Consider the following 12,982-nt stretch of genomic DNA (forward strand, 5'->3'; position numbering starts at 1 on the left):
GACCTGGATAAGGAGCTGAACCAAAAATCAAATCGGCTTGTTCTTGTCGCCTCCCCAAATCATCCACAAAGTTTTGTCAGGACTCGTCCAAAACTTCTGGAAATATCATGCTATAAATAGTTTTTGGTCCAATCTCTCAATGGTGAAGAATCGCGAACAAGGAACAATTCTCGGATACAGCCAGATCTGAATCTTCACCAAATTCTAATCAATTCGTCCTTGTCACACTCCAAACCTGTCCACCAAGTTTTGTCCGAATCTGTCGGCAACTTTTTGAGATATTGTGCTGTAAATCATTTTTGGCTCTACATCTCTCAATGGTGAAGAATCACTTAAAGTTTAAAAATATCGTATCCGGATCTTCAACAAAATCGAATCATTTCTTCCTTGTCATACACCCAAAATGTCCCCAAAGTTTCGTCCGAATCTATCGACAACTTTTTTTGAGATATTGTGCTACATATTGTTCTTGGCCGTTTCTCTCGATGGTAAAAAAAAAAATCAATGAAAAATTATAGGATCTGGATATTTTCCAAATTCTCAATTCATCCTTGTCAAACACCCAAAATGACCACCAAATTTTGACTGATCCGTCCTCAACTATTTTAGATATCCTGTTCACAGACAAACGGGCACACAGGGGTGAAAACATAACCTCACTTCACCTTCAGTGTTGGAGGTACTGGTATTGTTACAGTTTTGCAAATACACCACTAAACATAACAGAGACACGTAGGTTCTCAGAGTTAGCTATGTCATAAATTAGATTCGTAGAATAGATATTCCTCCCTGTGTCTTAGAGGTGTGATACGCATTGTGTGGGTTTAGCTAGGTGCTCCCCTTCAAATATCTATTCAGGAATCATCCAGTATCCTATCCGGTATCCCGTTCTTCACCTCCACATTTCATGCTCCCCAAAGTAATGCTTCATCCTTTCACCTCTCGTAATTTAACATCACCTGCTCATCCTTTCTTCTCCGTCGTTGGACTCCCATCTCCCGAAGAAAACTTTCACTCATCATTGTTGGAAATGGATCCCGACTAACATAACCTTGTAACCTGCACGAATAATGGTTGCAGTGGAGCATCATTGATGGACAGAAGGGGTTACATTCTTTTTATTTTCACCACATAAAACCTTTTATTTCGAATAACACACATTGCACTTTGCATTAATGTAACTGCCACCTCCTTAAAAAGCATTGATTCTTCTCGGACCAGACAGCGGAAGGACAAAGAATCGAAGAACTACTCCTGGGACCAGACAGCGGAAGGACGAACAGCCGACCCGTCTGTGGAACTTTCAGAACACGAACCATCGACAGACCGGGACTAATGAGGAGATGCCACGAGCAAGCAGGAAGGGCTCTAAACCACGGCCATGCCGGACCAGATAAAAGCCAGGAGCGCTAGCGAGAACGGAGCCACCAGAAAGAAACACGAGGAAGACTGAGAGGCCACCGATGGGCACTGTTGGCTGCCTGTACGTCTTTGGCTGAGCAGGAAGTTACATGCCTGCTCGACTCTGCCGAGGCCGGGGTTTCATTGCTTTCAAGCATCTCTGAATTAGTTGCTAAAGGATTCTGTGGTGTGCCGATTGTCTGCATGGCTCCTCTGTACCAACGCATGAATTTGGCAGTTCCCAACCATCTGTGCACATCAAACCGACACACCCTTACCCTGAGTACCTCTTTTCACCCCTATTCACATTGGGACAAATTCAGGCACGCATTGTCTGCATCAAATAAGCCGGAGTCATACCAAACTCCACTCTTCTCTCCACCTTCTCATATTCTCTCCCATCTTTCCTGGTTGGTTGATGATGCGTCATTTTTTTGTGTATAGTGATAGATAAGGTTGTTTTAAGTGGGCTCCATAAGTGTTGAGGTCAGGCCAAATAATTTTTTTTTAATGCCAGTTAATTAACAGTTATTTTAAATACCACTTACTTTTTTGAACCACTGTGTTTTTTTTTTCTCTTATTGTTGTTAAACATCCCTGGGGGGGGGGGGGGGGAATCACACCCGTGTCTCGAGGAAGCGCACTGCAGTGAAGCGGCTGCACTGCTTAAAAAGTAGCCCGGTGGGTGGCTGACGGTTACTTCCCGAACATGCGGATGACCTTATTCTCCTCATAATGAAAGAGGAAAAGCACGGGGTAACCTTCCCGGGTCAGATTGTGGTAGTGTGTGTCGGGGTGGTGTTGAGGTGTCATCCACCAGACGGCGGCCTCCTTGGGTTAACCTGAGGCGGTCCATTTGGGTGGGTGCCGAGAATATCCTATCCCTAAGAGAGGATGATCACTGTCCCTGTTATCATCTGAGCTCAAGCATTTGAACATCGGTATTGCAGCACTCTCAAGGGTTCGGAGACCGGATAGCGGTGAGATCATGGCGGGTGGATACACCTACTATTGGTCTGGTCGCTCTGATGGTTACCATGCCCAAGGAGATGCTGTCACTGACGAGATGTCATCTGCGAAACTCTCGCCTGCGTTCGGAGAGGAGCCGAAGAGCAAGGATACGGTCAATCGTTGACCTCTTTAGTGTAAAGCCTGATTGCTCTGGATGCTGGTGCTCAGGCAGATGGTGGTCAACCCAATAAAGAATTATCTGAGCAAATACCTTGCCCGGCACTGAGAGCAGCGTCACCCCTCGGTAGTTATTGCAGTCTTGGCGATCACCCTTCCCTTTCCAGAGAGGGACAACAAGGCCCCTCTTCCAGTAAGTTGAGATGATGTCTCTGTTCCAGGCAGAGCACAGAACTGCATGCAATGACACAAGTGCAGCATTTTCACCAGCCTTGAGAAGTTCAGCATGGATGCCACAGATCCCTGGAGCTTTACTCCATTTCGAACGGTTCACCACAGCCTGTATTTCCACAAACAAAGGTGGACCACAGTTGATTGAAGGGTCAGCAATAGGGATGGTAACACCCCTGACATCCAACTCGACAGCTGGTGGATCAGCCTGGAACAACCGCTCAAAGTACCCGGCCCAGCGGGACTTCACTTCAGACTCCTCTGTCAAGAGCCTACCACCCTCCACTCTAACTGCAATACACCGAGGGATGGGCTTGGAGGGAGGCAATGCACAAATTCCCCTGTAAGCAGGACGAGAATCACCTGTCCACAGGTGATGCTCTACCCCCTCACAGATTATCGCACATCGGCCTCCTTGTTCACCCTTGGCGCACGTACAGTTTTTCGCTTCAGCTCCCTGAACAGCTCAGCTCCGCCATTCAGCCTGGCCCTGCGACTCTGGGGAATGGTATCCATTGTCTCTTGAGAGAAAAAAATTATTCTTCACCCTAAGGTGAGTTCCAAGACATCTTCCGGCAACATCAAAGACAGTGGTCTTGAAGGCACTCCACAACTCTTCAGGATCCCCCAAAGCACCCAGACCCCCCCCCCCCAAATCTCCACTCAGCCTGTTCGCAAACTCCTCAGCTCCCCTTTCATCCTTGAGCTTGCCAACATGCAGCCTAAGCTGGGATGGTACCATTCTCCTCGATTTAAGCTTCAACTTAAGAGTTGTTACAACAAGCCAGTGTTCAGTATTGAGGAACTGAGCACTCGGGTAGTCCCTGTAATTCTGGATTATCCTCCAGCGACCATCAACAAGCACATGGTCAACCTCCTTTGCCACACCGCCAGCATTGGAATACAAAGTCCAGCGATGAGTTTGTGGGTGCTGAAACCACAAACCAGCCACCCTAACTCCATGACTTCTTGCAAAGTCAAGGAACTTCGTGCTTTTATTCTGGTTCACAGTTCCAGACCCATGGGGACCAACACACGTCTCATAACCATCCCTATCAGTTCGTCGATGCATTGAAATCCCCCAAGACTAGAAGTGTATCTCGTATGAGGCACTAATCAACCACAGACTCGAGCGTGGCGTAGAATACGTTCTTCACGGTGAGATCACTCGCCTCAGTCAGAGCATAAACAGAGACCAGGGAAATGACACTCAAGGAGTGATGAATCCTCATAATCCGCTCGTTGACCAGTGTTACCTCAATTATCATTGAAATCAGATTATTGGACACAGCCACAGCAACTCCTTGGGCATGGTAACCATCAGAGAGACCAGATTAATAGTAGGTGTAAGACCAAACCTCTTGTTAGCCAACACGCACTCACTATCGCTTGGGCGTAATCCGAGTGTACGTTGAGGGCACGAGACACTCCCTTGTTGTGGCCATCCACAGGTAAGGTACCACGCGAAGTAGTGAAACCCTGCCATAATTGGCATTCGTAGTTGCTTAGCAACCCACTGGCGTGTGGACTTATCTGTGTTCGGTGGCTTCAGGACTGGGCGATACGGAGGAACTTGAGCGCTTCCCCTCATGGCAAAACTCGAACCCCAATTCCATCACAATATAAATCAGAGAATATTGAAAGGGGTGGAGGAGCAGATGAGGGTGATATAAACATTGCAAATAAGCATGATTATCTGCCCTGTTAACCATCATGTTGACAGAGTGCATCGATGACGGTGATGTTGACGGAGTGTTTGGGTGAGGGTGATGTTGACTGAGTGTGTGGGTAAGGGTGATGTTGACAGAGTGCGTGGGTGAGGGTGATGTTGACTGAGTGTGTGGGTGAGGGTGATGTTGACGGAGTGCGTGGATGAGGGTGATGGTGACAGAGTGCGTGGGTGAGGGTGATGTTGACGGAGTGCGTGGATGAGGGTGATGTTGACGGAGTGTGTGGGTGAGGGTGATGTTGACAGAGTGTATGGGTGAGGGTGATGTTGACGGAGTGTGATTGGTGATGGGTGATTGGCGATGTTAACAGAGTGTGATGTGTGATGGGTGACGTTGACAGAGTGTGATTGGTGATGGGTGAAGGGTGATGTTAACAGAGTGTGATGTGTGATGGGTGATGTTAACAGAGTGTGATGTGTGATGGGTGATGTTAACAGAGTGTGATGTGTAATGTGTCATGTTAACAGAGTGTGATGTGTGATGTGTAATGCTAACAGAGTGTGATGTGTGATGTGAACAGAGTGTGATGTGTGATGTTAACAGAGTTTGATGTGTGATGTGTGATGTTAACAGAGTGTGATGTGTGATGGGTGATGTGTGATGTGTGATGTGTGATGTTAACAGAGTGTGATGTGTGATGTAAACAGAGTGTGATGTGTGATGGGTGATGTGTGATGTGTGATGTTAACAGAGTTTGATGTGTGATGTGTGATGTAAACAGCGTGTGATGTGTGATGGGTGATGTGTGATGTTAACAGAATTTGAGGTGTGATGTGTGATGTAAACAGCGTGTGATGTGTGATGGGTGATGTGTGATGTTAACAGAGTGTGATGTGTGATGTGTGATGTTGACAGAGTGTGATGGGTGATGTGTGATGTTGACAGAGTGTGATGTGTGATGGGTGATGTATGATGTGTGATGTTAACAGAGTGTGATGTGTGATGTGAACAGAGTGTGATGTGTGATGTGAACAGAGTGTGATGTGTGATGTGAACAGAGTGTGATGTGTGATGTTAACAGAGTTTGATGTGTGATGTGTGATGTTAACAGAGTGTGATGTGTGATGGGTGATGGGTGATGTGTGATGTTAACAGAGTGTGATGTGTGATGTGTGATGTAAACAGAGTGTGATGTGTGATGGGTGATGTGTGATGTGTGATGTTAACAGAGTTTGATGTGTGATGTGTGATGTAAACAGCGTGTGATGTGTGATGGGTGATGTGTGATGTTAACAGAATTTGATGTGTGATGTGTGATGTAAACAGCGTGTGATGTGTGATGGGTGATGTGTGATGTTAACAGAGTGTGATGTGTGATGTGTGATGTTGACAGAGTGTGATGGGTGATGTGTGATGCGTGATGTGTGATGTTAACAGAGTGTGATGGGTGATGGGTGATTTGTGATGTTAACAGATTGTGATGTGTGATGTGTGATGTTAACAGATTGTGATGTGTGATGTGTGATGTGTGATGTGTGATGTTAACAGATTGTGATGTGTGATGTGTGATGTTAACAGATTGTGATGTGTGATGTGTGATGTTAACAGATTGTGATGTGTGATGTGTGATGTGTGATGTGTGATGTGTGATGTGTGATGTGTGATGTATGATGTGTGATGTGTGATGTGTGATGTGTGATGGGTGATGGGTGATGGGTGATGGGTGATGGGTGATGGGTGATGTGTGATGTTAACAGATTGTGATGTGTGATGTGTGATGTTAACAGAGTGTGATGTGTGATGTGTGATGTAAACAGAGTGTGATGTGTGATGGGTGATGTGTGATGTGTGATGTTAACAGAGTTTGATGTGTGATGTGTGATGTAAACAGCGTGTGATGTGTGATGGGTGATGTGTGATGTTAACAGAGTGTGATGTGTGATGTGTGATGTTGACAGAGTGTGATGGGTGATGTGTGATGCGTGATGTGTGATGTTAACAGAGTGTGATGTGTGATGGGTGATGTGTGATGTGTGATGTTAACAGAGTGTGATGGGTGATGGGTGATGTGTGATGTTAACAGATTGTGATGTGTGATGTTAACAGATTGTGATGTGTGATGGGTGATGGGTGATGTGTGATGTGTGATGTGTGATGTGTGATGTTAACAGAGTGTGATGGGTGATGTTGACAGAGTGCGATTGGTGATGTTAGAGTGTGATGTGTGATGGGTGATGTTGACAGAGTGTGATTGGCGATGGGTGATTGGCTAAATCGATGTTTCGTACGATATCTCCAAGTTGTGGATGAGTTAGTTTGGTGACGAGAAGCCGATTTGATTTTGGTTAAAGACCCAATTCAGATCTGACCCATCAGTGGTTTACACAATGAAAACTGTTCAGCCGAGCGGAGGTAACGTACTACCAAGTGCCCTTGGAGTTATTACTGAAACCATCACAATGATCATCGAGTTCCCGATCCCGTCCGAAGTTTCACTGTTGGGGACGAATTGAATGGACGTCACGTCCCTGGGGCCTATCGTCTTTCTTTATCAGATTTAAATAAATAACTTCGTATCGAGTCCCGTACTCACTAAATGTTGCCACAACGTTATCCATCCGATGACGATGAAACATTTTCGAGACGCGGTGATTTGCATGACGTTCACCATACACCGCACCAAAGTGCGGCACTCACGGCGCCTTCTCACAACCTCCGTGAGTTTGGTGTTTGAAGTCAGTCAGGATCTGTGTGCACATCAAACATCCGCGATGCCAATCATTTCACATTCAACACAAAACGAACACAATGACAGAAGAATTTGATGAAAAGGTCTCAATACAAACATCCATGACATGAGTACACACCACCAACTACACCGACATGGCTTGTACAATGTTCCTCACTTCCATTTTACAATCCCCGAGTCCTTTGTACTAACTGAACCCCCCCCCCCCCGTATTTATTAATTAATTTCTCCAGTGCCTTCAATGACATTAAACCACATGAATTGACGAGTTACTGAAATTTGACGTCACACCTCAGTTTTCAAGATGAGCAGTTTTCTTCCAGAAAGATCTGCAGGGTTTATCATAGATCACGTGACCCGTGTGTTGAGTTGTCCTCCATCCGTGCGATGGAGCCTCTCGGTCCTGTCTACGTGGACATCATTGACCCTGGTAACCACCTTTTGGTGCTTGGTACCGAGCTCGCCGCTACACTTTCTCAGATCACCTTTTCAATCTGGTGTACGGAGCGAATGGTGGATTTGTTTACTCCATACAGTTTACAGTCTGCCCACAGAGGCTAAACTCCCTCCTCTCACCAGCTGGTCCATCAGTTCCACTTTGTCCCTCATGCTCCTCACTTTCTTCCACCTCTTGGCAGTCCACGCGTCTATGAGTGGAGCGAGAGGCAAAACACAGGTCAAGACGGTGGGACAACAAGAATGATTGAGACAAAGGATATGCTGCACATAAGTAGTCATGGACTAAGGGTGACTGGTTCATGGTTTCAGCACCCACAGGCTCATCGTTGGACTTGGCATTCCAATGCTGGCGGTTTGGCAAAGAAGATTGACCTTGTGCTCGATGGTCGCTGGAGGATAATCCAGAACTACAGGGTCCAACGGAGTGCTCAGTTCCTCAATATGAACCACAGGCGTGTTATGGCATCTCTGAAGTTGCAGCTTAAATCTGGGAGAATGGTACCATCCCAGCCGAGGATGAATGTTGGCAAGCTCAAGGATGAGAGGGTAGCTGAGGAGTTTGTGAACAGGCTGAGTGGGGATTTGGGGGGTGTGGGTGCTTTGGGGAATTCTAAAAAGAGTTGTGGAGTGCCTTCAAGACCACCATTCTTGATGTTGCCTGTGAATGTCTTGTAACTCACCTTAGGGCGAAGAAGAATTTTGTCTCTCAAAGGATACCATTGACCAGAGTAACAGAGCCAGGCTGAATGGCAGAACTGAGTTGTTCGGGGAGCTCAGGCATAAATCTGTACGTGCGCTAAGGATGGACAAGGAAGCCAATGCACGAAGAATCTGTGAGGGAGTAGAGCATCATCTGTGGTCAAGTGATTCTCGTCCTGCTTACAGGGGAATTCGCGCATTGCATCCCTCCAATCCCGTACCTTGGTGTACTGCAGTTGGAGGGGAAGGTGGTGGGCTCTTGATGGAGCAGTCCGAAGTGAAGGCTCACTGGGCCGGTTACTTTGAGAGGATGTATCAGGCTGATCCACCAGTTGTCCAGTTTGATGTCAGAGGTGTTACTATCCCGATTGCTGACCTGCCAACCAACTGTGATCCACCTTCGTTTGTGGAAACACAGGCTGCGGTGAACCAGTTGAAATGGGGTAAAGCTCTTAGGATCTGTGGCATCCATGCTGAACTTCTCAAGGGTGGTGGAAATGCTGCACTCGTGTCGTCTGCGAAACTCTCGCCTGCGTTCGGTGAGGAGCCGAAGAGCAAGGATACGGTCAATCGTTGACCTCCTTGGTGTGAAGCCTGACTGCTCTGGACGCTGGTGCTCAAGCAGATGGTGGTGAACCCTATAAAGAATTATCTGAGCAAAGACCTTGCCCGGCACTGAGAGCAGCATCACCCCTCGGTAGTTATTGCAGTCTTGGTGATCACCCTTCCCTTTCCAGAGAGGGACAACAAGGCCCCTCTTCCAGTCAGTTGGGATGATGTCTCTGTTCCAGGCAGAGCACAGAACTGCATGCAATGACACGACCGCAGCATTTCAACCAGCCTTGAGAAGTTCAGCATGGATGCCACAGATCCCTGGAGCTTTACTCCATTTCGACTGGTTCACCACAGCCTGTGTTTCCACAAACAAAAGTGGACCACACTTGATTGGAGGGTCAGCAATAGGGATGGTAACACCCCTGACATCCAACTCGACAGCTGGTGGATCAGCCTGGTACAATCGCTCAAAGTACCTGGCCCAGCGGGCCTTCACTTCAGACTCCTCTGTCAAGAGCCTACCACCCTCCGCTCTAACTGCAATACACCGAGGGACGGGCTTGGAGGGAGGCAATGCACAAATTCCCCTGGAAGCAGGACGAGAATCACCTGACCACAGGTGATGCTCTACCCCCTCACACATTATCGCACATCGGCCTCCTTGTTCACCCTTGGCGCACGTACAGTTTTTCGCTTCAGCTCCCTGAACAGCTCAGCTCTGCCATTCAGCCTGGCCCTGCGACTCTGTGCAATGGTATCCATTGTCTCTTGAGAGAAAAAAATTATTCTTCACCCTAAAGTGAGTTCCAAGACATCTTCTGGCAACATCAAAGACAGTGGTCTTGAAGGCACTCCACAACTCTTCAGGATCCCCCAAAGCACCCAGACCCCTCCAAATCTCCACTCAGCCTGTTCGCAAACTCCTCAGCTCCCCTTTCATCCTTGAGCTTGTCAACATGCAGCCGAAGCTGGGATGGTACCATTCTCCTGGATTTAAGCTTCAACTTGAGTTGTTACAACAAGCCAGTGTTCAGTATTGAGGAACTGAGCACTCGGGAAGTCCCTGCAGTTCTGGATTATCCGCCAGGGACCATCAACAAGCACATGGTCAACCTCCTTTGCCACACCACCAGCATTGGAATACAAAGTCCAGCGATGAGTTTGTGGATGCTGAAACCACAAACCAGCCACCCTAACTCCATGACTTCTTGCAAAGTCAAGGAACTTCGTGCTTTTATTCTGCTTCACAGTTCCAGACCCATGGGGACCAACACACGTCTCATAACCAATCCCTTACAGTTCCAGTCTGCATTGAAATCCCCAAAGACGAGAAGGGTATATCGTCTGAGGCACTGATCAACCACAGACTCGAGCGTGGCATAGAATACGTCCTTCACGGTGAGATCACTCGCCTCAGTCAGAGCATAAACAGAGACCAGGGAAATGACACTCAAGGAGTGATGAATCCTCATAATATGCTCGTTGACCAGTGTTACCTCAATTATCATTGGAATCAGCTTATTGGACACAGCCACAGCAACTCCTTGGGCATGGTAACCATCAGAGAGACCAGATTAATAGTAGGTGTAAGACCAAACCTCTTGTTAGCCAACACGCACTCACTATCGCTTGGGCGTAATCCGAGTGTACGTTGAGGGCACGAGACACTCCCTTGTTGTGGCCATCCACAGGTAAGGTACCACGCGAAGTAGTGAAACCCTGCCATAATTGGCGTTCGTAGTTGCTTAGCAACCCACTGGCGTGTGGACTTATCTGTGCTCGGTGGCTTCAGGACTGGGCGATACGGAGGAACTTGAGCGCTTCCCCTCATGGCAAAACTCGAACTCCGATTCCATCACAATATAAATCAGAGAATATTGAAAGGGGTGGAGGAGCAGATGAGGGTGATATAAACATTGCAAATAAGCATGATTATCTGCCCTGTTAACCATCATGTTGACAGAGTGCATGGATGACGGTGATGTTGACGGAGTGTTTGGGTGAGGGTGATGTTGACGGAGTGTGTGGATGAGGGTGATGTTGACAGAGTGCGTGGGTGAGGGTGATGTTGACGGAGTGTGTGGGTGAGGGTGATGTTGACGGAGTGCATGGATGAGGGTGATGTTGACAGAGTGCGTGGGTGAGGGTGATGTTGACGGAGTGTGTGGGTGAGGGAGATATTGACAGAGTGTGTGGATGAGGGTGATGTTGACGGAGTGTGTGAGTGAGGGTGATATTGACGGAGTGCGTGGATGAGGGTGATGTTGACAGAGTGTGTGGGTGAGGGTGATGTTGACGGAGTGCGTGGATGACGGTGATGTTGACAGAGTGTGTGGGTGTGGGTGATGGGTGATGTTGACAGAGTGTGATTGGTGATGGGTGATGTTGACAGAGTGTGATGTGTGATGGGTGATGTTAACAGAGTGTGATGTGTGATGGGTGATGTTGACAGAGTGTGATGTGTGATGGGTGATGTTGACAGAGTGTGATGGGTGATTGGCTAAATCGATGTTTCGTACGATATCTCCGAGTTGCGGATGAGTTAGTTCGGTGACGAGAAGCCGATTTGATTTTGGTTAAAGACCCAATTCAGATCCGACCCATCAGTGGTTTACACAATGTAAACTGTTCAGCTTAGCGGAGGTAACGTTCTACCAAGTGCCCTTCTAGTTAGGCCTCGGTCACATTTGCCACGGCGGCCGTGGGGTCTCCAAAATCTACGGCCACTCGTAATTATATGGCGGCCGCAGTATGTCCACGGTCACACAATGTAGCACACATGTTTTTATTTTTCGGGTAGCCTCACGGCGTATTTATAAATTGTGGAGTCCGAAAACCTGGGGTTGCCGTACGGTTTTTGATTTGATGTCGCACGGTGACCTTCGGGCGTTCCTGCGGTGGCCATAGAATTTTCAAGGCAGACGCAAAGCGACCACAGGGGGGAGGGCCTAAGGCGAACGTGCGGCCAGACGGACGGTAACGAATGGGTTAAATTTTTTTTTTTTTCGGCTTGTCGAATCGCTTCGGCGAACGTAGAAATGAAAAAAGTTATAACTCTGCGTTATAATTCCACGGCGACCTTACGACCTGTAAAAGATAGCCAAACGGCGTAGGGCCACCCTGAGGCCACCGCAGAAACTTTGCGGCCGCCGCACGTTTCTGTCAATTCAGAGGGCGTACGGCCGCCGTGTCCTCGCCGTAGAGCAAATGTGACTTCGGCCTTATTACTGAAACCATCACAATGATCATCGAGTTCCCGATCCCGTCCGACGTTTCACTGTCGGGGACGAATTGAATGGACGTCACGTCTCCAGGGCCTTTCGTCCTTTCTTTATCAGATTTAAATAAATAACTTCGTATCGAGTCTCATACTTACTCAATGTTGCCACAACGTTATCCATCCGATGACGATGAACCATTTTCGAGACGCGGTGATTTGCATGAAGTTCACCATACACCACACCAAAGTGCGACACTCATGGCGCCTTCTCACAACCTCCGTGGTTTCGGTGTTTGAAGTCATCAGGATCTGTGTGTACATCAAACATCCGCGATGCCAATCATTTCACATTCAACACAAAACGAACACAATGACAGAAGAATTTGATGAAAAGGTCTCAATACAAACATCCATGACATGAGTACACACCACCAACAACACCGACATGGCTTGTACAATGTTCCTCACTTCCATTTTATAACCCCAGAGTCCTTTGTACTAACTGAACCCCCCCCTTGTATTTATTAATTAATTTCTCCAGTGCCTTCAATGATATTGAACCACATGAATTGACGAGTTACTGAAATTTGACGTCACACCTCAGTTTTCTTCCAGAAAGATCTACAGGGTTTATCATAGATCACGTGACCCGTGTGTTGAGTTGTCCTCCATCCGTGCGATGGAGCCTCTCCGTCCTGTCTACGTGGACATCCTTGACCCGGGTAACCACCTTTTGGTGCTTGGTACCGAGCTCGCGCTACACTTTCTCAGATCACCTTTTCACTCTTGTGTACGGAGCGAATGGTGGATTTGTTTACTCCATACAGTTTACAATCTGCCCACAGAGGCTAAACTCCCTCCTCTCACCAG

At 47.6% G+C, this 12,982-nt stretch overlaps 1 protein-coding gene across 4 annotated transcripts in view; it reads right to left on the reverse strand.

Moving 5' to 3' along the window:
* LOC147022490 (beta-galactosidase-like) overlaps positions 1-12,421 on the reverse strand; it is a 124,294-nt gene extending 111,873 nt beyond the window's left edge. Inside the window, exons 1-3 of one of the 4 annotated variants that reach the window (XM_085893434.1) lie at positions 12,269-12,404; positions 7,756-7,826; positions 7,024-7,177 (exon numbers count right to left, since the gene is read on the reverse strand). In XM_085893434.1, coding sequence (XP_085749560.1) covers positions 7,024-7,101 — 78 coding nt within the window. In that variant the 5' untranslated portion in view covers positions 7,102-7,177; positions 7,756-7,826; positions 12,269-12,404. Of the gene's footprint in view, positions 1-6,851; positions 6,947-7,023; positions 7,178-7,755; positions 7,827-12,268 lie in introns of those variants that run through there. The other 3 variants (XM_085893433.1, XM_085893436.1, XM_085893437.1) reach the window with 3 other exon arrangements.
* Between the last annotated feature and the right edge of the window lie 561 nt (positions 12,422-12,982).

Source organism: Eptatretus burgeri, chromosome 8 (assembly GCF_056783735.1).
Source record: "Eptatretus burgeri isolate ZD-2024b chromosome 8, Ebu_testis_v1, whole genome shotgun sequence".
NCBI lineage: Eukaryota > Metazoa > Chordata > Myxini > Myxiniformes > Myxinidae > Eptatretus > Eptatretus burgeri.